Source organism: Bos indicus x Bos taurus, chromosome 19 (assembly GCF_003369695.1).
Source record: "Bos indicus x Bos taurus breed Angus x Brahman F1 hybrid chromosome 19, Bos_hybrid_MaternalHap_v2.0, whole genome shotgun sequence".
Taxonomy (NCBI): Eukaryota; Metazoa; Chordata; class Mammalia; order Artiodactyla; family Bovidae; genus Bos; species Bos indicus x Bos taurus.
The window spans coordinates 57,073,920-57,098,064 of record NC_040094.1 but is presented as its reverse complement, the minus strand read 5'-3'; the positions used below and the strand labels follow the sequence as shown (position 1 = coordinate 57,098,064).

The window sequence follows — 24,145 nt, the reverse complement described above, 5'->3', positions numbered from 1 at the left end:
CTCCCCTCCAGAAGGCAGATGGCAGGAAAGGGAGCAGCAAGGTGCTCCTCCCCTCAGAGGGGCACCCAGGATCCCTCCAGGCCATGCTGACGGGTGGGCTTCCAATCCAGCTTAGCCTCTTAGAAGTGGGGGGAGCCAGTGCCCATCACACACTGCGTAGGCCCATCATGTGGACCATGTGGAATTAGATCGTTTAAGGGCTGGGTACAGTGGCCCGGGAGTGCCAGCTGCTGTTTTCTGGGGCTGTGTGCCTCCCAGGGAGAGGGAGCTCCCAGGGGCGTGTTTAAGGCTAGTCAGGGTCCCATTGTGCTCTGCCGTTTTCCTCTAATTTTCTTGACCTGTGGCTCTGAGGGTACCTGCCTCTGGGATCAGGGCTTCCCCAAAGGAACACCTCCTCCCACTGGGGTAAGGAAGCCGTGGGTGGGGCTTTTAGGCCTTGGGGTGGGGGTGTGTGTGCACACGCAGGTGTTATGAACGGGGGAGCTGCCATTCTCGTTCCCAAGGGAACAGCTCATGGGTGTTGAGTGCGGGTCTCAGAACCTCAGCACCCACCACGGGGCCTGGGTGTGATCGCTGTTGCCTTCCATTGCCCCTGATGACGCTGGGATCTTACACCCCAAAAAGGTGGCTGATTCCGGTGCAAACCGGATAGACAGGCTCAGCGAAGAGGGATGAACCCCCGCCCCAAGTTCCAACTGTGGAACAACAGGGTGGAGCTGGGGTGGGGCCAAGGTAGAGGAATCGGCCCCCCACCGTGCCCCCAAATTCGGCTGCCCCACCCCCAGGCCTGGCTGGGGAGAGGGAGGGGAGGCTCCTGGAATTCCTTCTTACTTCCATTCACTTCTGAGAAACATGCTTTGAGTACCTACTGTATACACAGCCCAGGGCTGAGGCTTTGAGAATCTCAGATAAGAGCTTTGCCCTCCAGGATGTTTATAATCTGGTGGAAAGAAGAGGGCTGATGGTCTGAAGTGGGGGAAGTCTTGGGAGATCTTTGGGGAAGGTGAGGGCCTTAGACTCATCTAGGCTCTGGGTGAGCAGTGGAGCCTGGAGGGTCAGGATTGGAGGGTGAGGTTGGATCCTCGGTGATGGGGGAGCCCAAGCCCCGCCCCCAGCCGTGAGGTCCAGAGAGGGTGGAACCTCGGAGTCTGGGTCTGCTACACAGAGCCTGGTGGGTTTTGAGCAGGGGTGTGAGCGATCTCATTTATGACTTATTAGCTAAGGTGCTTCTGGGACTTTTTTCAACCTTTCACTCTGAAGCAGGTAACCCTTAGGAGATGTTGCATTGACTGGGTGGGGCCCAGCAGTGGCGGTGGGGCGCCAGGCTTGGCACTGTTGACATTTGGGGCCTTCAGGAGCAGCAGCATGCCCGGCCCTGCCTCCCCGACATGACAACCAGAAACGTCTCCAGACGTGGTGCCAGTCAGGTACCTTCCTGGGTTCATTCACCAGCCAGGTGACCTTGGACAAGTTCTTGTTCAGTCACTCAGTCATGTCTGATTCTTTGCAACTTTGTGGACTGCAGCATGCCAGGCTTCCCTGTCCTTCACCATCTCCTGGAGTTTGCTCAAACCCCTGTCCATCGAGTTGGTGATGCCATCCAGCCATCTCATCTCTTCTGTCGCCCCCTTGGACAAGTTCCTCATCCGTAAATGGAGAGGCTGGTAGAAACTACCCCGCAGTGTTGGTGTGCGGATTAAATGAGTTAGTGTGTAAGTCGAGGGGCCTAAGTGGCTGGTGGTTCCAGTATTAGCACAGCTGTGAATGTTATCTGGCTCAAGGTTGAATTTGGAGGGTCTTGGCACCCTCCAGCAGAGGTGTGTGACCAGGTCCCAGCAGGCAGTGGGATGCACAGAGCTGGAGCTCAGAGCCTCACATCTGGGGAAGCAGGCAATGTCGGCCCTGGAAGGGCTGGTCTGCAGGGCACCGAGCTGGGAAGTGGGACTTGGCACCATCATCGGCCAGTCCCAGGCGGCTTGCAGATGCCCACTTCTAAACCAGGACTGGGTCTCTCCCTCCAGCATCTTCTGGCGAAACTCTTTGACACTCGCTGCCAGGGAGGTGCCTCAGAGAGAGCAGCATGTCCTGTGTATTTGGGAAGGAGCTCTGTCTGTGGACAGATGCTCGAAAGCCCCTGCTGGGGGCTGATTGTCTGAAGGGTAGCTCCGGCTCACCGGGGGCTCGGGGCCAGGCAGCACAGGGGCCAGGACTCTGGAGACAGGTGGTCTGGGTCTAGATGCCAGCTCACTGAGTGACTGCAGAAACATCACTCTCTCTGCTCCTCAGTTTCCTCATCTGTAAAGTGGGTATTATTGGAGAAGGCAATGGCACCCCACTCCAGTACTCTTGCCTGGAAAATCCCATGGACGGAGCAGCCTGGTAGGCTGCAGTCCATGGGGTCGCTAAGAGTTGGACACGACTAGGCGACTTCACTTTCACTTTTCACTTTAATGCATCGGAGAAGGAAATGGCAGCCCACTCCAGTGTTCTTGCCTGGAGAATCCCAGGGACAGGGGAGCCTGGTAGGCTACCGTCTATGGGGTCACACAGTCGGACACGACTAAAGTGACATAGCATAGCATAGCATAGCAAAGTGGGTATTATAGTAACCCCTCCACCCTGGTGGTATGCTGAGTGAGTTAAATTGCTTTGAATGGCGCCCACGTATGGCTGATGCCCTACAGAGTCAGCCTCGTCTTCGCCTCCTCCTGACGACTCACGTGGTAGTGTTCCCGCTTCTGCAGGTGAAACTGAGGGCTCCATGCTTGCATGGCCTGAGCACCTGGAGGGGCACCAACTCGGAACACAGCACCCAGTTCCATCTGCCCACAGCCGAGGCCTCAGGGTGCTGGCCCTGACTCTCACCTGTGCCTTGTGCTGTATCCTCGGGCCAGTCAGGAGGACAGAGGAGTCAGCTGGCTATGCCAGCAGGGCCGCCGGGGACCACATGTAGGGACTGTGGGACCCACAGGAGGGAGGAAGGGACCCCGAGGGCACGTCACTCAAGTAAAATCTCTTCCTTGAAAAATCCCTCGAGGCCCGGCCTCCCTAGTGAGACCTGCCAGCTGGCTGATAAGGGCACCCGGGCCCTTCCTGCCTGGGACCACCCTCCCCCACCCCAGGCCCTGAACAAACAGTGTGTTCCTGACCAGCTGCCCCTGTCCAGGGCGGTCTGGTCCTGGCTTTTGCATGGCTGGGCCCCTGGTGTCAGGTGACAGGCTCCCAGGGAGGGCCAGGTTGCTGCCAGCGCCAGGAATCTGGGCTGACCACACCCAGTCTGGGCCAGTGCCTCCCTGTCCCCCACTCCACCCCCCAGCACACCCCCAGGCGCCCCTGGGCAGCCTTCCTCCCCGCCCCCGGCAAGTGCTAGGGGCTCCTCAGCCCTCGATCTTGGATAGGGTCCCCCCTTTCTGGGGGCAGCGGGGACCTCTGCTGTCTCCCTCCCTCTGCTCTCTCCCTTCCGGGGAACCCGAATGAGACAGACAGGCTTTCTCTCTGCACCAGGCTTATGTTGCAGTCTGGCAGCTCCTACAAATCTCTCCTTTCCCAACTCCCTGTCAAAAGCGTTCATTGTTCTCCCTTCTCTTGGCAGAGGTCACCTGAGCCAGGTAGCAGGGCGGGGACAGTGCCAGGTAGGCTGGATGTTGGGCCCGGGAGGTAGGGGAGGACAGCCCACGGCTGCCAGGCTCTGGTCAGCCTCTGCTTTGAACTGGAGCTGGAGGCGGCTGGGAGGGCTGGGCCTGCGTCCTGGGCGGAGGGCTGATGGGGGTTGCTCTGTGCCTTAGAAGTCCACACAGGGGCCCCTAACCCCAAGGCTGAGCCCCTCCCGTACCTGGGGGCTGCTTCCTTTAAGGGAGGTCTGATACCTGCCGTGCCTGGGGGAACGCTGCCCACCTGGGCCCAGTGCTCCAGGCGGGGGAATCGAGTCTTCAAAGGCTGAGAGGAGTTGGAGGGAGGGGCACCTGAGCATGAGGGGCAGCCAGAGTGCAGGCCACAGTGCCTCGTGGAAGCCTCTGCTTCTCTCAGTGTCTCTGGCCCTGAGGGTCCACCTCCTCCCTGTTCCCCTCCAGGCTTTCACTGACCTCTCTTCTCTCCCCATATCCAAACCCCAGCAAGACCACCGGGGCCCCTCATAACTGGCCTGGGGTCCCCATGGCTCCTTGTTCTGCTGGGTCCCCGAGCACATATTCCTCATGTCGCTTTGCCTCAGTCAGGGGTTCGTGGGTCATATTTGCCTGTGGAAGCAGGGCCACTGTGCCCACTCCCAGACCTGGGGAAGCCCCCGTCTCCACACTAATTACACTCGAATCCACTCTCTTGGCCCCAACCAGTTAGTTGTTGCTCAGTCTGACTCTGCAACCCCATGGACTGCAGCACGCCAGGCTTCCCTGTCCTTCACCATCTCCCAGAGTTCGCTCAAACTCATGTCCATCGCGTTGGTGATGCCATCCAACCATCTCATACTCTGTCGTCCCCTTCTCCTCCTGCCTTCAGTCTTTCCCAGCATCAGGGTCTTTTCCAATGAGTTGGCTCTTCACATCAGGTGGCCAAAGTATTGGAGCTTCAGCATCAGTCCTTCCAATGACTGTTCAGGATTGATTTCCTTTAGGATTGACTGAGCCAGTTAGGGTCACCATTAAATTCTCTCCCATTTTGTTTTGTTTCAGCCACATTGTGAGGCATGTGGGGTCTTGTTTCCCCGACCAGGGATCAAACCCACACCCTCCACACTGGAAGCATGGGGTGTTAACCACTGGACCACCAGGGAATTCCTCCATTAATTTGTTTTTGAGGGAGCTTTGGTCCCTCCCAAGTTGTCAACTTGGAGAAGACGCCTTGAGGGATATGAGGGAATGAGAGAGAATCTTTGAAGGAGGCAGTGGCCTTAAGGAGCAGGCCTCTGCCCTGTGAGGCCAGCTGAGCCCTAAGGCTCATCTTGTCCAAGGCAAAGGCAGCCCTGCTCAATGCAGTCTTTAGGGTCGTCTTGTGGACCACCCATGAGATGAGGCAACGTAGCCCGCGCAGCTGCAAACACCTTTTAAGTGGTAGCTGAGGATTCTAAGTTTCGTGGGCCTGACTCAGTTCCTGTTCTTTCTAAACCAGCCTATGAGAAAGAATGTGGTTTGGGAGGGAAGGGTGGCATAGTGTCCTCAGGACCCGAAAGGAAATGAGCTATGAGTACAAGAGATTGAACCGTAGACCTGACCTTTATCTCCCGCTGCGTTGGAGGAAAGAGTGACCTGCAGCAGGAGTGACTCGGGTGAGATATTAGGAGAACTTCCTGCTGATGCATTGCTAGGATAACGTGTGGCCTGAGCCCCTGACAGAAAGCTGTTTTCTCTTTGGCTTGACTTTCCTACCGATACCCCGAGGTAGACATGTCTAAGGCAGCACCCTGGTCTGATGGGAATATGAGACGTACACAATTTAAAATGTTGTTGGAGCCACATTACAGTTTTTTAAACAAGTGAATTTAATTTTGATGAGGTATTCAACCCAATATATCCAAATGTTATTGTTTCAACATGTAGTCAACAGATACTAGATTTTCTTAAATTATTTTTTAAAATAAAAAGGATTATTCTATATTTACCACTCATCTCAATTTGGCCATTACGTTTTCTTTTGGAATATGTGATCTATATTTAGCATTTGGAAGATTTACAGTTGAAAAAGGAAATTCAAGGCTCTGGTCTGCCTGACTCCAGCCCCTGTTGCTCTGGAACCCAAGAACATAACCTGGCAAGTTTTCTAATTACTGAATTGTGAGGGCCCATCCTTGAACTGAAGTTAAATACAATTAGAAGTTCAGTTCCTTAGTGGCGGTAGCCACACTGCGAGGGCGCAGGATCTACTCGTGGCTTGTGCGTATTTTACAGGGCGTTAGGGCTTGGGCCCCCCACCAGGCTCCTGCTGGGTGCTTCCTCCAGAGTCCTCCAAATTCCAGAGGCTTTGGCCTTGAGCTGCTGCTGCTGGTGGTGATGGGAAAATGCTGTCAGCCCAGGGAGGCCCCAGCAACCTGGGGCTGGCCGGGGGGGGCTCCTGGGGCAGCTTGTCCCACACACCGCATCACCCTCCTTTTCCTGGGAAATGTTTACATTCCAGATACCCTGATATCTCCCCAAGGCTTTTCCAGGCTCTGCATTTTTTACATAGCTGAACAGGAACCTGGACTGGAGCGGGTGGGGGTTCCTGCCGTCCCACTGCTGCCCCCTTCCAGGTACAGCCACTTAGAGGGCAGATTGTGTCCCTGGCAGAGAACCAGGCCTGCGGGGGCCCACACCTGTGTATCCCAGAATAGCCACTCTTTGGAGCTCTCGTCCCCTGGTCGACCCCAACACAGGGCCTCCTTCCTGGATCCACTGGTCAGGGCGGGCAGGCAGGCAGCAGTTGGGTTTGCTAAGCTATTGCCCCAGCTGTCACCAGGACTTATCTCTTTCTGCTCCTTGGAGGCCAAGTGAAGCCCAGAGCAGAGCCTTGGGGCTACAGAGAGCTGCCTCACTGGGGAAGCCTTTTTCTGCAGGACAGTCTCCATGGTTTAAAAGAAAAAAAAATCTTCAAATTAGCTGGCTGACATCCTGTGTCCCACTCTAACCTAGCTCTACAGGTTCAGTATCCCCTGGGGTGGGGACCAGGGGTTGAGGTTTGCTGACTAAGAAACAGGTGAAAACCCTCCTGAAGATGGTTTGTCAATCTCAGTCTCTAGTGTTTACATCCATACGTTTTTAACCTGTAATTCCACCCCAGGACATCTGCCTAAGGAAATACTTAGTTACAGCAGAGATAAGAGAGCAAGAATAGTCATCAGTGTAACCGTCAGTTGCAAAACCTCGGGTAACAAAGTAAATACTCAATAATAGAGGCCTAGTGAGTTAGGGTTCCTCCTCCTGAAGACTATTCTTCAACCATTTAAAAGTCATTTTAGGAGTTCCCTGGTGGTCTAATGGTTGGGACTTGGCACTGCCATTACCTGGGTTCAATCCCTGGTTGAAAAACTAAGATCCCACAAGCTGCAAAGTGCAGCAAAAATTTAAATAAAATAATAATTTTTTTAAAAGTCATTTGGGTGCTTTGAACAGCTTGGGCTGGCTTCAGGTAGGAAGACCGAATACAGAGCTGTGTGTGTGTGCATATATCCGTGTGGTGCGGTCCCACCTAAGTCTCTGCTTTTTTTGTTTTTTTAATTTATACTTTATATTTTTATTAAAAAATTTTAAACTTATATGTATACATACGTATTCTCTAACCAGGGGCCAAACCTGTACCCCCTGCAGTGGAAGTACAGCGTCTTAACCACTGGGCCTCCAGGGAAACCCCAAAGTTAAACAAAAATTTTTTAGAACGGTTACTTCCATTTACAGTCCGAAATCAGATTGATTATATTCTTTGCAGCCAAAGATGGAGAAGCTCTATACAGTCAACAAAAATAAGACCAGGAGCTGACTGTGTCTCAGAGCATGAACTCCTTATTACCAAATTCAGACTGAAATTGAAGAAAGTAGGGAAAACCACTAGACCATTCAGGTATGACCTAAATCAAATCCCTTATGATTATACAGTGGAAGTGAGAAATAGACTTAAGGGACTAGATCTGATAGACAGAGTGCCTGATGAACTATGGACGGAGGTTCGTGACATTGTACAGGAGACAGGGATCAAGACCATCCCCATGGAAAAGAAATGCAAAAAAGCAAAATGGCTGTCTGGGGAGGCCTTACAAATAGCTGTGAAAAGAAGAAAAGCAAAAAGCAAAGGAGAAAAGGAAAGATATAAGCATCTAAATGCAGAGTTCCAAAGAATAGCAAGAAGAGATAAGAAAGCCTTCTTCAGCGATCAATGCAAAGAAATAGAGGAAAACAACAGAATGGGAAAGACTAGAGATCTCTTCAAGAAAATTAGAGATACCAAGGGGACATTTCATGCAAAGATAGGCTCGATAAAGGACAGAAATGGTATGGACCTAACAGAAGCACAAGATATTAAGAAGAGATGGCAAGAATACACAGAAGAACTATACAAAAAAGATCTTCATGACCCAGATAATCACAATGATGTGATCACTGACCTAGAGCCAGACATCCTGGAATGTGAAGTCTAGTGGGCCTTAGAAAGCATCACTATGAACAAAGCTAGTGGAGGTGATGGAATTCCAGTTGAGCTATTTCAAATCCTGAAAGATGATGCTGTGAAAGCGTTGCACTCAATATGCCAGCAAATTTGGAAAACTCAGCAGTGGCCACAGGACTGGAAAAGGTCAGTTTTCATTCCAATCCCAAAGAATGGCAATGCCAAAGAATGCTCAAACTACCACACAATTGCACTCATCTCACATGCTAGTAAAGTAATGCTCAAAATTCTCCAAGCCAGGCTTCAGCAATATGTGAACCGTGAACTTCCTGATGTTCAAGCTGGTTTTAGAAAAGGCAGAGGAACCAGAGATCAAATTGCCAACATCTGCTGGATCATGGAAAAAGCAAGAGAGTTTCAGAAAAACATCTATTTCTGCTTTATTGACTATGCCAAAGCTTTTGACTGTGTGGATCACAATAAACTGTGGAAAATTCTGCAAGAGATGGGAATACCAGACCACCTGACCTGCCTCTTGAGAAACCTGTATGCAGGTCAGGAAGCAACAGTTAGAACTGGACATGGAACAACAGACTGGTTCCAAATAGGAAAAGGAGTTCGTCAAGGCTGTATATTATCACCCTGCTTATTTAACTTATATGCAGAGTACATCATGAGAAACGCTGGGCTGGAAGAAGCACAAGCTGGAATCAAGATTGCCGGGAGAAATATCAATAACCTCAGATATGCAGGTGACACCACCCTTATGGCAGAAAGTGAAGAGGAACTCAAAAGCCTCTTGATGAAAGTGAAAGTGGAGAGAGAAAAAGTTGGCTTAAAGCTCAACATTCAGAAAACGAAGATCATGGCATCCGGTCCCATCACTTCATGGGAAATAGATGGGGAAACAGTGGAAACAGGGTCAGACTTTATTTTTTTGGGCTCCAAAATCACTGCAGATGGTGACTGCAGCCATGAAATTAAAAGACGCTTACTCCTTGGAAGGAAAGTTATGACCAACCTAGATAGCATATTCAAAAGCAGAGACATTACTTTGCCAACAAAGTTCCGTCTAGTCAAGGCTATGGTTTTTCCTGTGGTCATGTATGGATGTGAGAGTTGGACTGTGAAGAAGGCTGAGCACCAAAGAATTGACACTTTTGAACTGTGGTGTTGGAGAAGACTCTTGAGAGTCCCTTGGACTGCAGGGAGATCCAACCAGTCCATTCTGAAGGATATCAGCCCTGGGATTTCTTTGGAGGGAATGATGCTGAAGCTGAAAGCTGAAACTCCAGAACTTTGGCCACCTCATGCGAAGAGTTGACTCATTGGAAAAGACTCTGATGCTGGGAGGGATTGGGGGCAGGAGGAGAAGGGGATGACAGAGGATGAGATGGCTGGATGGCATCACTGACTCGATGGACGTGGGTCTGGGTGAACTCCGGGAGTTGGTGATGGACAGGGAGGCCTGGTGTGCTGCGATTCATGGGGTCGCAAAGAGTCGGACACGACTGAGCAACTGAACTGAACAAAGTATTGAAGTTGCTCAGTTGTGTCCTACTCTTTGGACTGTACAGTCCATGGAATTCGCCAGGCCAGCATACTTTCCCTTCTCGAGGGGCTCTCCCCAACCCAGGGATCAAACCCAGGTCTTCCTCATTGTGGGCAGATTCTTTACCAGCTGAGCCACAAAGGAAGCCTAAGAATACTAGAGTGGGTAGCCTATTCCTTCTCCAGCAGATCTTCCTGACCCAGGAATCAAACTGGGGTCTCCTGCATTATAGGCAGGTTCTTTACCCACTGAGCTATCGGGGAAGCCACAGTTATTACAAAGTGTTGGCTCTATTCCCTATGTTGTACGATACGTCCTTGAGCCCGTCTTAGACTCAGTCATTTGTACTGCGCACTCCCCACCTCTGAATACCCTTCCTGACCCCTTCCCACTGGTAACCTCTAGTTTGTTCTCTGTATCTGTGAGTCTACTTCTTTTGGTTATATTCGCTGGTTGGGTGTATTTTTTTGGATTCCACATATAAGTGACAACATAGAGTGTTTGCCTTCCTCTGAGGTCGCTATCTGCAAGTATAGAGCCACACACGTCTTCAGTGGGACACACGGCCTTGCTAGCAGGGGTTGCTCGGTCATGAGAGTGTGGGTGACTTTTGTTCTCTTTCTCGGGCTCCTTTGTATGTTCCAGGTTTTCTACCACATGTATTATTTCTAGAAAGAGAAATGAGCAAAGGCATGTGTCTGTGACAAGCACTCCAGAAGCTTCCACCGGGGGAAGATGGTGGAAGAGAGCTCACAGTGGCAGGTGTTCAGCCCCGGAGGAGCCTTGGGTCGCCCAGAGTCAGGAAGGGCGGCTGTGGGTTCTGTTGGACCCCACACGCCCACCTGGAGCTGTGATGCAGCCAGGCTTCCAAACCGCCTGGTGCCTGCCCTGTGCCGGCCCCACAGACTTGCCCCACACCCTGGCAGGAGGGCTGGGTGGGCTCCCCACAGTGTAGGCGGTGGAGTAACCGTGTCAGAGTTCCTGGAGAGCAGGGGGCCCCTGAGGCGTCTGGGGAGAATGAGCTCCCAGTGAGGGCCACGTGGCCAAGGACCAGGTCAGGAATGGACAGAGGGTGTGGCCCAGGTGGGTCCGGCTAGGGACCCGGATGCGATTGAATTCCTCCTTCCTGCTACGGGTGGCTCTGTCCTGCAGCTCCACCCTCCGGCGCTGACCCCTGCCCCCAGCTGTGGAGGGGCAGAGGGGACGTGTCTGCAGGCCCGTGCATGCCTGGTTCTCGTTGCAGACGGTGGAGCATGGCTTCCCCCACCAGCCCAGCGCCCTCGGCTACAGCCCCTCCCTGCGCATCCTGGCCATCGGCACCCGCTCCGGAGCTGTCAAGCTGTATCCTTTCTGGAAAGGCTGGGGGCCTTGGCCTTGGTGAGATTCGAGAAAAGACTCCTCCACTGTCCGTATAAAAAGAAGTTGCAGATGACCCCTCTCGTTCCAGGGACGTTCCAAGTACCCTCTTAGGAGTCAGCCCTGAATGCAGCGAGTGCAGGCCAGGGATGGGCCAAGCAGTGGTGCTGTGGTTGTTTTTCTTTCCCCACCCCCACCCCAGAAGAATCAATCGACTGGCCCCAAACTAGAGACAGGGTGGCCTTGGGTCAGAGGAGCTGTGCTAAGGGAGCTGCTCTTCCAGTTTCTACCCCTGATCATGTGCACTCCCTCATACATACACACACACACACACACACACACACTGGCAGGGACAGTCTACACAGACACACACACGCACGCACACAGGTTGGTTGTCCCTACAGTCTTTCCCTGGCCTGAGGGTCGACATGGTCCAGTGGGTCTATTTCAGAAGCCAGGACGGGGGATCACTGCTCAGGCCGTCTGGCCTGGGCTGGGCTACAAGTCTGGAAGTCCCACCCCTGGATCTGACCTGAGGCCCCAGGGTGGGACCCAGGGGGACTGGGAAGTGGGGGTAGGGGTCACGTGGGGAGAGCCCAGCTGGCACCTCCTTCGGCGAAGCTGAAACTCCCTCCTGCTCCTCTGCTGCCGGATGGGGGCGGGGAGCTAGGCAGGGGCTGGTGTATGAACAGGGGGGCAGAAGCCAGGTCCCACAGGGCTCAGCCCTCCCTCAGCTGGTTAATCATTGCCGCCCCACGGCCATATCCTGGTTGCAGCTCTCAGTGCTAAGACTCGCGCTCCCCGGTTGCCGTGGGTGGGCCCACAGGTGCCCGCTGTGTGTCTCCTCACGGGTGCCACCATGCGGTGGCTGATGGTCTCCTACAGGTCAGGTTTTGGGATTCAGGGAGGCCAGGGGCTGCAGTGGGCAGGCTGACAGTTGCCAAGGCAGCCCTCCCTGATTGGCTGACTTGCCCCTCGGGGGTCAGGTTGCTGGACCTTGTCCTTGGCTGGCCTACTGCTGCCTCCTCCCCACCTGACCCCCCACACAGAGGGGTCCCGCTGCCTGGGGGAGGGAGCCCTCCTCTGCTGAGGACTTGCACTCCGAGGGCAGGCCGGGGGTTGGGGGTCCTGCCTTTTGGAGCTGTTTCCTGAGCCCTCTCCTCCTAGCTATGGTGCCCCAGGTGTGGAGTTCATGGGCCTACACCGCGAGAACAACACTGTGGTGCAGATCCACTTCCTGCCTGGCCAGGTGAGCCACCCCACACCCTTCTTACTGGGTTTGGTGCTAATGAGAGGACCCGGGACAAACCTGCCCTTCCCCAGCCGCAGTTCATGACCCGCATCTCTGACACCCTGGGCAGCCCCAGTGTGTCGGTGTGTTGTGTTGAGGCCACGGGAACACTGCCCTGCCCTGGTTAACGAGACCGGCCACTCCCACCCCGTTTCCTCCCCAGTGCCAGCTGGTCACCCTGCTGGATGACAACAGCCTGCATCTGTGGAGCCTGAAGGTCAAAGGCGGGGTGTCAGAGCTGCAGGAAGATGAGACGTTCACGCTGCGCGGCCCCCCAGGGTGAGAACTCGTCTTGTTGCCCCCAGCCAGGAAGCGGGCTGGGCTTCGGGCCACCTCCCCCCATCCTCTCTGAGCCCCAGCTCTCTGCCATCGGTCTGCAGCCTTGGCAGAAAAGAGTAAATATGTTTATCCGGTCTGAATCGCCGTGAACGCCATTAAAGGGCACCCCAGGCCTGGGCATCCCTGGCTCCACTGAGGGAGTCAGGGGATTCCACCCCCTGCCCCCACTGTGGGTCCCCCTTTGCCTGGGCAGCAGCTGGCTCACAGGCTGTCCTTCCCATCTTCAGGGCTGCCCCCAGCGCCACGCAGATCACTGTGGTCCTGCCACACTCCTCCCACCAGCTGCTCTACCTGGGCACCGAGAGCGGCAACGTCTTTGCGGTGCGGCTGCCAGCCTTCCGCACGCTGGAGGACCGGGCCATCAGCTCGGACGCCGTGCTGCAGTGGTGAGCCCCAGGCCCCTCGTGCCCTCGGGGTGGATGCGGCCCACTCCCTTCCGCCCCAGTGATGCCTCAGGAGCTTATCATTTCTCTCCTGGAAAGTCTGTGGGGACAGGAGGGCAGACTCTGAGCACCCCCCAACCTGTCCCCCAAACTGAGAATCTTGCCCTCCAAAGTATTAGCACCCCAGCACCAAAATCGGTCTTGGGAGTACTTGTCATCCCATTTAACGGGGAGGAAAAGGAGGCTCACAAAGACCGTGTAACGATGCCGCTCTCAGCCCGGTGTTCCTGGCACCGGTACCGCCCCTTTCAAAGCCTGGGGGCTCTGCTGCAGGGCAGACAAGGCCCAGACTTCCCTGGTCAAATGGGCAGTTTCCGCTGATGCTCACGTTTTGGAGTCTCGGCTGCTTGTTCACTCGCAGGCAGGCTCCACAGCCCCAGGCGCCTGACGGCCACAACCTGTAGGATTCTTGGGATCATTTCAGAATCTTTGCTCCTGGACGGTGGTGTCTGAAGTAGAGAGGAGTTCAGATCAGGTCTGGGGGTGGGGAGGGGGTGCCAGGTCCCAAAGGGAGGCAATGGAGGAGTCCAGCAGGAGCCCGTGGAGACGGCAGGGCTGGGATTTGCAGCCCCTTCAGGCTCAAGCTTCCTTAGGGCTCTGGCCCAGGCCTGTCATACTCGCAGTCCTCAGGCCCCAGGTGGTGGTCAAGCCGAGCTGGGTGTTGCTGGGCTGGGAAGATTCCTGCTTGGGGCTGGGTCCGGGTCCCTCTGAGCACTGGGCAGGGTAGACTCACACTGGGCAGTGTGACCATGGTTGGAGCAGGACTGTTTGCAGGGAGCCAGGCGTGGCTGGTGCTCACCAGGGCCTCCTGGTTTGCAGGCAGGACAGTGGAAGGACCTGCTCCTCAGTGTGGCCAAGCCAGCGCCCACCTCACCCACACCAGTGGGCATTTAGTCGGTCAGGGAGGAGCCCTTGCTGGGCTTTCCTAGCCTGAGTGCCCTGGGAATCCCTCCTATGAGTCTAAATCCTTGTTTTAAATGTAGCAAGTTAGGTTTGGGTTTGAGCATAGAAGCGCCCTCAGGATTCGGGCTGTTTCCATTTCATCTTTGCTGTTGGCTTTTGGTCCCATGCCTGCTGCCTCATAGGCTTCTGTTGGCTGCAGCACCTCCAGACTTCACATCAGCATTCCAGGCCCAGAAAAGGAGGGGCTCAAGGCCACGAGAACTGATAACGGAGTTTTGTTTTGTGGGGCTCAAAAACTACTTTTATGGAATGCCACTGCCTTACAGAAATGCACTAAATTTGAATGTACGTTTTAACAGATTCTTGTTAAGCGAGTGTCCATGCAGCCAACTCTGGGAAAAGACAGAACTTTGCCAGCCCCGCCCCCCTCCCCCAGGATCCCCCTCCTGCCCCTCTCAGTCACAGCTCCCTCCCTCCCCCAGAGGTAACCACCCCATGGACTTTCCTAGAAACCACGTCCTTGCCTTTCCTGGTGGTCGTACCCGCTGTGTCTGCATCCTTGGAGGGTTTTCTCCATCTCTGTGCATTACTGTCCCTCTCTATGCATTACTTCTCTCTCCCCTTGATGATGCGTCCTAGCAGCCTTTCCACGCTTGACACATTCAGCGCCCACTGCTTTGCAGGTGCCGTGTATGTAGTTAATGGATGGCCGACACTCTCAGCCATGCTGCGTCGGTGCCGGTGACCTGGCTCACACTGTCCCTTTGCCCAGGTTGCCAGAGGAGGCCCGCCAGCGGCGGGCGTTTGAGATGGTGGAGGCTCTGCAGGAGCATCCCCGGGACCCCAACCAGATCCTTATCGGCTACAGCCGGGGCCTCGTCGTCATCTGGGACCTGCAGGGCAGCCGCGTGCTCTCTCATTTCCTCAGCAGCCAGGTAGGGGTGCCACCTGGTTCTCCCCAACGCCCACCTGACACATCCAGCCCCTGTCTGAGGCAGGGGGCGCAGGCGATGGGACCACCCCCCAACCCCAGCCCACGCACGCTGTTTCTTCTTTCCCGCCATGAAGCAACTGGAAAACGTCTTCTGGCAGCGGGACAGCCGTCTGATCGTCAGCTGCCATTCTGACGGCAGCTACTGCCAATGGCGCTTGACCAGCAACAGCCAGAAGCCGGAGCCCCTGCGAAGCTGTGTGCCTTATGGTCAGTGCTCTGCCTGCCACCGGGGACCTCCCACCAGTGAGCGGGGCAGTATCCTCTCCAGTCCCCAGGCGACCTCCTGCTTTCCAGGTGTAGGTGCCCAACTCAGAGGAGCAAAAGCCAGGGCCCGGAGAGGGTGGAGAGGGTGAAGGCAGTAATGACAGCCACACAGCGGGTTTTCTGACACCCACTCTGTGGCTTTCTCTGGGAACTGCTCCGGCCAAGACTCCTAAGCCTAGATGTGCTCCGTGGGTGCGCGGGGGTCGGTGCTGTGGCCCACGGGCCTCTGAAAGCGGGAGGAGCGTTCGAGCTCGTTCCTTCTCTTTTAGGTCCTTTTCCTTGCAAAGCTATTACCAAAATCTTCTGGCTGACCACCAAGCAGGGGTAGGTGTCAGTGCCCTGTCCTATTGCCTTGCTAGAGTCTTCCTAGGGAGCTAAAAAGGCTGCTTAGGCCTCTTCCTGGGGAAGGTGGTGCATAAATGATGCCTTTGGGTTCCACATCTGGGCCTCCAGGCAACAGAGAGGGGGCCATTCATATCTCTCTCTGGCAAATTCCTGAAAAAAAAAATTCCCTTTCTTTCCCTTTGACCCTCCTGGAGAGAGAATTCAGATCAGCAGCTTCCAAACTCTGTCTTACCAAACAGAATCATACAGGGAAACTTGATACAGAAGCATAGAGGGTGATGGGATCTGATTGAAGTGGGCCTGGTGGCAGAGACTCAGCCCACAGTCTGCGTGCCCTGCTGCTCACCCCCACGTTCTCCCGGGCTATTGAGTTGGGACAAGATAGGGGTCCGCCCCAGCCTCTCCCGGGAACCTTGAGTGCACACTCGCCTTGAGACTGGCCGCCCTCCCAGGCCCTGCCCTGGAGGCCAGTCACAGGACTGTCCCTCGGCTGGCTCAGCCGTGAGGTGAGCCCCAGCCCACCCCTGCTCTTCTGTGCCTGCCAGGTTGCCCTTCACCATCTTCCAGGGTGGCATGCCGCGGGCCAGCTACGGGGACCGCCACTGCATCTCGGTGGTCCACAACGGCCAGCAGACAGCCTTCGACTTCACCTCCCGCGTCATTGACTTCACTGTCCTCATCGAGGTGGACCCTGCGGCTGGTAGGCGGGCAGGAGTGGGTGTGGAGGACGGGTCCCCACCTGTAAACAAAGAGGGGGGGCCTGCAGGTGATCCCAGCGCTGCCGCCCCGCGTCCCTCAGCCCCACCGGGGGCTGCTCCCTCTCCTTCCCTGCTGGCCTGGGGCTTGTCCTTGTTGGCCACACCTCCCACCCGCCCTAAAGCTCTCCTTGTCCTTCAGTGGCTCACCTGGGACTTAGCCCAAAGGGGGCCAGATCTGCACTATTGGCTTTAACACTCACTTGGACATAGTGAAGCCCTCCTTGTGGGGTGGGGCAGATAGCAGTGTGGGGCCATTCGAGCTGGCCTCCTGGAGCTCAGCCAGGCCAACAGAGCGCTGAGTCAGCTTCCTAAATTGGGTGACAAGCAAGACCAGAAAGGGCCGGTGTCGAAATCTGGAGAGGAGGCCTGGCGGGAGATCTCCTGATGACTCGTCCCTGGACGGCTCTGACCTGACAGGCCCGAGGCCTCCGGGTGAGGGGGACTGTGGGACGGCTCCGGTCACCCTGGGCTGTGCTCTGCAGGCCTCGCCGGCAGCTCTTTGGAGGGAGACTGTGAACCTGCTTTTCCTCTTTTTCTCAGCCCCTTCCATCCTCACATCTGACAGCGTGCTGGCAGCCAGGGCCAATTTTGGGTCAGTTCTTTTAGATTTCCTATACTGATGATCTGTGAACAAAACCAGTTTTCCTTCTTCCTTCCCAATCATCTGCATAGCTTTTATGTCCTTTTCTTGTCCTACTGCGTTAGCTAGTGCTTGAATAGGAGTGTTGAGAGGAGGCCTTCTTGCCTTGCTCCTGATCTCAGTGGGAAAGCTTCAAGTTTCTCACCATCGATTATTACATCAGCTGTAGGTTTTTTCCTAGATATTCTTCGTCAAGTTGAGGAAGTCCCCTCTATTCTTCTCTTTACTGAGAGGTTTTTTTTTTTTAATCATAAATGGGTATTAGGTTTTGTCAAACACTTTCTCTGCACCCAGTGTTATACTCATGTGATTTTCCTTTTTTAGCCTGTTGACACAATATATTACATTAATTGATTTTCAAACATTGATATACCTGGGATACCTTACATACCTGGGATGAAACCCACTTAGTCGTGGCATATAGTTCTTTTTATGCATTGTTGGATTTGGAGCCTGTTTTAAATAATTTATTATTTTTAAATATTTATTTAAATTTATGTATTTTTCTGTGCCCAGTCTTAGTTGTGGCATGCAGGATCCTTAGATGCAACATTCAGGATTTAGTTCAATCCCTGGCTAGGGATTGAACCCAGGCTCGCTGTCTTGGGAGCATGGAGTCTTAGCCACTGGACCACCAAGGAAGTCCCTGAGCCTGTTTGTAAAATGCAGATTCCCTGGCTACAGCCCCTGAGCCTCTGATTCCACCGGGCCGGGCCGGGTACACTGCTTCCTTGTGGCTCCTGCAGCCCCTGACCCTTGGCCTGTCCCCACAGCCTTCGATGACCCCTATGCCCTGGTGGTGCTGGCCGAGGAGGAGCTGGTGGTGATTGACCTGCAGACGGCTGGTTGGCCTCCAGTCCAGCCTCCCTACCTGGCCTCCCTGCACTGCTCTGCCATCACCTGCTCCCACCACGTCTCCAACATCCCACTGAAGCTGTGGGAACGCATCATAGCAGCTGGCAGTCGGCAGAGCACACACTTCTCCACCATGGTATGTGCGGCTCGGCCCGGCCCCGCCCAGGGCAGGCCCCGCCCCCAGGGCCAGCCCCGCCCCACCGCAGGCTCCGCCCCGCCCGTGAACTTCATCATCTCCTCCAGGAGTGGCCCATTGACGGCGGCACCAGCCTGGCCCCGGCCCCGCCGCAGAGGGACCTGCTGCTAACAGGGTAGGTGATGCCAATGGCACTCTTCTCCTGCCAGATGGGACGTGCGGGGTGGGAGCAGAGCCTAGAGGGCTGCGTGCCGGCCCGGCAGCCCTCTGACGGGCGGCAGGCGGGTTCCGCCCACAGGCATGAGGATGGCACGGTGCGGTTCTGGGACGCCTCGGGCGTCTGCCTGCGGCTGCTCTACAAACTCAGCACCGTGCGGGTGTTCCTCACCGACACAGAACCCAACGAAAGCCTCAGTGCCCAGGGCGAGGAAGAGTGGCCACCCCTCCGCAAGGTGAGGCCCTGAGCTTGGGCACCAGGGAGTGTGGGGGCGGGTCAGGCCCAGAGCTGAAGGCCACTCACGGGCCTCCTCTCCCTTGGCAGGTGGGCTCCTTTGACCCCTATAGTGACGATCCTCGGCTGGGCATCCAGAAGATTTTCCTCTGCAAATACAGCGGCTACCTGGCTGTGGCCGGCACAGCAGGGCAGGTAGCATGCCGGGCTGGGCGTGGGGAGCAGCGGGGAGGAGTGGTCAGAGGGTCCAGGGTCAGGAGCTTCCTTCTCAGCTTTGTGTGGGGGCGTTGGGGACAGCAGGGCCAGGAGCCTGGGCTTCCCAGGTGACTCGGTGGTTAAAAAAAACCCGTCTGCCCATGCAGGAGGCATGAGACCAGGTTCGATCCCTGGGTCGGGAAGATCCCCTGGAGGAGGGCATGGCAACCCATGCCAGTATTCTTGCCTGGAGAATCCCCATGGACAAAGGACCCTGGTGGGCTACAGTCCATGGGGTCTAAAGAGTCAGACACAACTGAAGTGACTTAGCATGCACACACTGGGCCAGGAGCTAGTCTCCTGAGTGCCCACTGATGGTGTCGACAGGAACATCACCTGCCCTTGACTTTTCCCAGTGAATAGGAGTTCCCAGATCCCATTAGAAGGAGGCCTTTGGGATGGTGACTTCTCCAGAAGCCAGAATTAAGGGCCAGAGGTTGGGCACTTGTGACCCTGGGCCTTGGTGTGTGTCTTGGGTCCCCTGCCATCGGGGTCCTCGGGCCCAGCTGTCCCTTGGAGCCGGGCTGGCTCAGCCCATCTGCCATCCGCCCAGGTGCTCGTGCTGGAGCTGAATGACGAGGAGGCGGAGCACACAGTGGAGCAGGTGGAGGCCGACCTGCTGCGGGACCAGGAGGGCTACCGCTGGAAGGGCCACGAGCGCCTGTGTGCCCGCCCGGGGCCCGTGCACTTCGAGCCCGGCTTCCAGCCCTTCGTGCTGGTGCAGTGCCAGCCCCCGGCCGTGGTCACCTCCTTGGTCCTGCACTCCGAGTGGCGGCTCGTGGCCTTCGGCACCAGCCATGGCTTCGGCCTCTTTGACCACCAGCAGAGGCGGCAGGTCTTTGTCAAGTGAGCAGCCCACCCAGGGCGGCCGGGACCGGGTCTGGGATCGGCGCCTGAATCGGCAGGGAGTGCCCCAGAGCGTGACGGTGCTGACGGCCCCACGTCCCCCCCGGCCCCCAGGTGCACGCTGCACCCCAGCGACCAGCTCGCCCTGGAGGGCCCACTGTCCCGCGTGAAGTCCCTGAAGAAGTCCCTGCGTCAGTCCTTCCGCCGGATCCGCCGAAGCAGGGCGTCCAGCAGGAAGCGGCGGCCCGCCGGCCCTCCGGGAGAGGTGAGGCCAGGGCCGGCCGTGCCTGCTTCGGCCACGGGCTCCGGCTCATCTACCCCCCGCCTGACCCCGTGACCTCGGATCTATCGCCCTGCCTCTCTGTCCCCAAGTGTGAACGGCAGTCTCTGTAACACCTCGGGGTCACATCCTCCGGTCCATGAGACCAGGCGGATGGCGGGGGGGCGCGGTGGCCAGTCCTCCCTGGAAGGGAAGCATGGAGCAATCCGATGCCCCCTGGGAAGGAAGGCCCTTGCCCACCCTCAGGCCACGCCCACCCGCTGCAGGTGCAGGAGGGGAGCAGCAGGGCAGAGCGGACCGGCCTGCAGAACATGGAGCTGGCGCCTGTGCAGCGCAAGATCGAGGCGCGGTCGGCAGAGGACTCCTTCACAGGCTTCGTCCGGACCCTCTACTTCGCCGACACCTACCTGAGGGACAGTGAGTGGCTGGTCTGAGATGGGGGAGCCCAGGCAAGCATCCTCTGGCTTGAGGGTGTGTTGGAAACTGCTGGCTGATTTGCCCTTAAGAGGGTTGCCCCTTCGTGAGCTCGGGCAGAGCTGGAGCCCCCGCACCTGCCTCTTTCTCTATGCGGCCTGAGTCTGGTCGCCCTGGCTTCATACCCAGGCCCCACTGCGCTCTAGAAGCGTGACCTTGAATGTGTCACTTAGCCTTTCTGGGTCTTGCTTCTCCCCCATAACATGGTGGCGTGGCTTCTTCCTAGAGTGGTTGCATGCATTGGGACATGCATGAGGTCCTCTGGAAGCTGTCTGACTGTGTCTCTTCTCCTGCCAGGGTAAGGGTGGGCCGAGGGCTCTTTGCTGCTGTATCTCGAGGGCTGAGCAGTCCTGGGCTTGGGATCATCTGCTCAGGGCCCTTGGTTGTCAGGGAGCCTTGCAGGCCCTTCCTGTCTACACCAGGACGTAGGCAGGGCCCACAGCAGCTCCATTTCACAGAGGAAGAAAGTGAGGCTTGTGAAGTTCGCGGGCTTGAACTTGGAGTCACACGGGTAGTGAGCCAGGTCTCCCAGCTCCCCTTGAGCCCCAGAGCCAGGGGTTAAATGTAAACCTTGGCCTCCTGGCAGGTTCCCGCCACTGCCCCTCGCTGTGGGCTGGCACCAATGGCGGTACTGTCTACGCCTTTGCCCTGCGCGTGCCCCCTGCCGAGCGGAGAATGGATGAGCCAGTGCGGGCAGAGCAGGGTGAGTGCTGGGCAGGGGGAGGGTGCTTGTCTGCCTAGGCTGGGAGCAGGGTGGCATCTCCAACCTCACCTCCATCCCTACCGCCTACCTCCATCCTGCAGCCAAGGAGATCCAGCTAATGCACCGAGCGCCCGTGGTGGGCATCCTGGTGCTGGACGGACACAGTGTGCCCCTTCCCGAGCCCCTGGAAGTGGCCCACGATCTGTCAAAGAGCCCGGACATGCAGGGAAGCCACCAGCTGCTCGTCGTGTCGGAGGAGCAGTTCAAGGTGCCTTACGGGAGGAGGCGGGGCCCCCAGGGATCCCTCCACAAAGGACAACCACTGGGACTCCTTTAAAGTTGTGTATGTAGTTGTGTGAGGGCTGCAGAGGCACCAGAGAGAAGCGAGGTCTTGGTGGAGTCCGCAGGGTCAGTGGTAGGGACACTGAAGCGGGACTTGTGTCTGTGGAAGGGAGAGAAGATGCAGACAGGGAACTAAGAGACCCTGGCATCCTCACAGTCCAAGCACAGTAACCACACGTCTGAGTGCCGAGGGCAGGAGCACTGGGGCTGAGCAGGCCTCGCCAGGAAGCTGGGTAGGCGGCAGAGGGCCAGGCCCAGCAGCGACACCGGGCAGGGACGCGAGAAGTCCTCGCTTGGCCGGATGAAGCACTGCGAACTGGTCCAGCCACCGATGTGACTGGCTGCCCTGCGCCCTAGGTGTTCACGCTGCCCAAGGTCAGTGCCCGGCTGAAGCTGAAGCTGACTGCCCTGGAGGGCTCGCGGGTGCGGCGGGTCAGCGCAGCCCGCTTCGGCAGCTGTCGGGCTGAGGACTATGGGGAGCATCACCTGGCCGTCCTCACCAACCTGGGCGACGTCCAGGTGGTCTCGCTGCCCCTGCTCAAGCCCCAGGTGCGGTACAGCTGCATCCGCCGGGAGGACGTCAGCGGCATCGCCTCATGCGTCTTCACCAAATACGGCCAAGGTGTGTGGGGGGCGGGCCCGGCGGGGCCTCCACCCCCTGGGCCAGGTTTGGGGCTCCCACTGCATCGTGGGGGCTGCTGGGAAGGACAGCCTGGGGTATTTCGGCCAAAGCCAGGCTCCTTAGGCAGAGAACTTTCGGAGGCTCTGATCCCTAATGACCCCCCAGTGTGGGGATTGGGGGTGGGTAGTGCAGTGCTGTTGACAGCCGCAGGGCCAACTCGGGCTGCCCTCACCTGCCAGCCTTCTCCACCCCACCCCCAGGTTTCTACCTGATCTCACCCTCCGAGTTTGAGCGCTTCTCTCTTTCCACCAAGTGGCTAGTTGAGCCCCGATGTCTGGTGGATTCAGCAGAATCAAAGAAGCGCAGCCGCCCACGCAACGGATCAGGCCCCGAGAAGTCCTTGGGCCGAGCCAGGTGGGTGGAAGGGCAGGTGGCCTTTGCTCCACCCGTTCCTCGCCCCGCCTTCCCTGGGGTGCCCGCTCTGGGGCTGCTCAGAGTCCCTTTCCCCTGAAACTCAGCCAGCCACCCCACCCACCCTTTCCCAGCCAGAATGGGGAGCCTCATGGCCTCCTGATCCTTATGGTCTCTTCCCCACAGGAACTCAGGGAGCCAGAGTGATGGAGAGGGTAAGACAGGTCTCTCTGGGGCCGGGGGCATGTGGGGGCAGAGGTGCGGCGAGGGCAGCTGGGGAGGGTCGGGGAGCCCAGGTGGTCATGTGGCGTTTGGGCTGGGGGTCACACAGTTTCCCTTGCGGTCCTGGGCTCCGGCTCCAGCACCCCCGCCCCCACAGAGAGGGAGCCAGGGCAGCAGAGGGCCGACGGCTCACGTGGCCTGTCCTCTGCCTTTCAGAGCGGAGGTCGGGCCCTGTGATGGAGCACGCTCTGCTCAATGACGAGAGTGAGTTGGGGCAGGAGTTGTGGGCTGGCAGGAGGGATGTTCGGGGTGGGGGTGGGGGTGGGGGGTACTTGGAAGGCCAGGGTGGAAACGCGAGCTGGTTTCCTGAAGAGGGCAGGCCGGTTCACCGGGTCAGCAGAAGGGGGAGCGAGGCGGGCATCCGGCCCTACCCGCACCGGCCTCACCGGGCCTCTGCTCCCCGCCTCTGCCCTGCAGGGGTTCTGAAGGAGATCCAGAGCACGCTGGAGGGAGACCGAGGGTGAGTGACTGTCCGCCTCTCCGGGGCGGGCCCCAGTGCCAGGAGAGCTGTGGGCGTGAGGGTTCTTGTCCAGAGTCCCATGGACGGTGACAGCCCCGACTTTGCCCACGCAGGAGCTGTGGCGATTGGCGTTCTCAGCGAGTGGCTGTGGGATACAGCCTCAGCAACGGGGGAGGTAGGGGCCCTGGGCGCTGCTGCGGGCTTGGGGGGTGTGGGAGAAGGAGGAGGCCCCGTCCCCACCCTCCTGGACCCTTAGGCTCATCCCAGCCCTGACACGTGCCCCCGCTTGCCGGAAAGCCTCCGTGTCTGGGCTCACGCTCTGGTGTTCCTGTCTCCTGCAGCGGAGTGAACGGGACGTGTGTGCAGCCTGCACAGTGATCACACTACTGAGGGCTCCTCCGCGGGGCCCCACCTACCTGAAGAAGCCCAGCACCGGGCCGTGCAGGTGCTGGGGGCACCCCAGGGTCCAGCCTGCCGCTGCTCCTGGCCTCAGGAGAGTGGGGACCCCCACGGCCCGGGGCTGTCCCTCCCCGGGCCCTGACTCTCCTGGTTCCTTTGTTAATGTTGCACAATTTTGAACCCCCCTTCCCCCCCTCCCCTTTTGTAGTGGGTTGGGTTTTAAATTATAAATGTTAATTGCCTCTGGATGAAAAAGTTTTTAATAAACACCTTATTACCTCTTCACCAGACTGGTCCAAAGATTTTAATTTTTTTTTTAACTTGTGCAGAGATTTTTCCATGTAAATAGAAACGATGGTTAGCGGGTTCCCTGCCTTTGCCCTCTGGGGTCCATCCCTTGGACCAGGTTGGTGCTCAGGAGAACCTGTCGGTTCTTTTATGCTATTTGGAATCAGATACATGAACTGTACATGGTTGTATCTGAATACCACATGCCTTCTCTCTTTGGGAATAAATGATAACAAGTTAACCGAATTGAGTCTGTCTGACTGCATCCCTGGGTGGGGGGCCGTAGGAGGGCCCTGGCCACTCCTGGCTGGCCTTTCTCTGCTGTCAGGAGGAGAAGATGCTCACAGGATGTTGACCTGATGGCTTCTCCTGGACTTTAGGGAAGGACT

At 57.0% G+C, this 24,145-nt stretch overlaps 1 protein-coding gene across 2 annotated transcripts in view; it reads left to right on the top strand.

Moving 5' to 3' along the window:
• Window positions 1-23,758, top strand: part of LLGL2 (LLGL scribble cell polarity complex component 2) — a 35,515-nt gene extending 11,757 nt beyond the window's left edge. For both annotated transcript variants that reach the window (XM_027518722.1, XM_027518723.1), the window contains exons 3-26: window positions 10,863-10,960; window positions 12,143-12,224; window positions 12,430-12,545; window positions 12,833-12,991; window positions 14,724-14,886; window positions 15,020-15,152; window positions 15,479-15,533; window positions 16,100-16,254; window positions 17,726-17,943; window positions 18,051-18,118; window positions 18,242-18,395; window positions 18,485-18,589; window positions 19,203-19,495; window positions 19,610-19,760; window positions 20,042-20,192; window positions 20,836-20,952; window positions 21,054-21,220; window positions 21,652-21,916; window positions 22,177-22,330; window positions 22,514-22,542; window positions 22,766-22,813; window positions 23,027-23,069; window positions 23,183-23,244; window positions 23,411-23,758. In XM_027518722.1, the coding sequence (XP_027374523.1) occupies window positions 10,863-10,960; window positions 12,143-12,224; window positions 12,430-12,545; window positions 12,833-12,991; window positions 14,724-14,886; window positions 15,020-15,152; window positions 15,479-15,533; window positions 16,100-16,254; window positions 17,726-17,943; window positions 18,051-18,118; window positions 18,242-18,395; window positions 18,485-18,589; window positions 19,203-19,495; window positions 19,610-19,760; window positions 20,042-20,192; window positions 20,836-20,952; window positions 21,054-21,220; window positions 21,652-21,916; window positions 22,177-22,330; window positions 22,514-22,542; window positions 22,766-22,813; window positions 23,027-23,069; window positions 23,183-23,244; window positions 23,411-23,418 (2,994 nt within the window). In that variant the 3' untranslated portion in view covers window positions 23,419-23,758. The remainder of the gene's footprint in view (window positions 1-10,862; window positions 10,961-12,142; window positions 12,225-12,429; window positions 12,546-12,832; window positions 12,992-14,723; window positions 14,887-15,019; window positions 15,153-15,478; window positions 15,534-16,099; window positions 16,255-17,725; window positions 17,944-18,050; window positions 18,119-18,241; window positions 18,396-18,484; window positions 18,590-19,202; window positions 19,496-19,609; window positions 19,761-20,041; window positions 20,193-20,835; window positions 20,953-21,053; window positions 21,221-21,651; window positions 21,917-22,176; window positions 22,331-22,513; window positions 22,543-22,765; window positions 22,814-23,026; window positions 23,070-23,182; window positions 23,245-23,410) is intronic.
• Window positions 23,759-24,145: the final 387 nt, after the last annotated feature.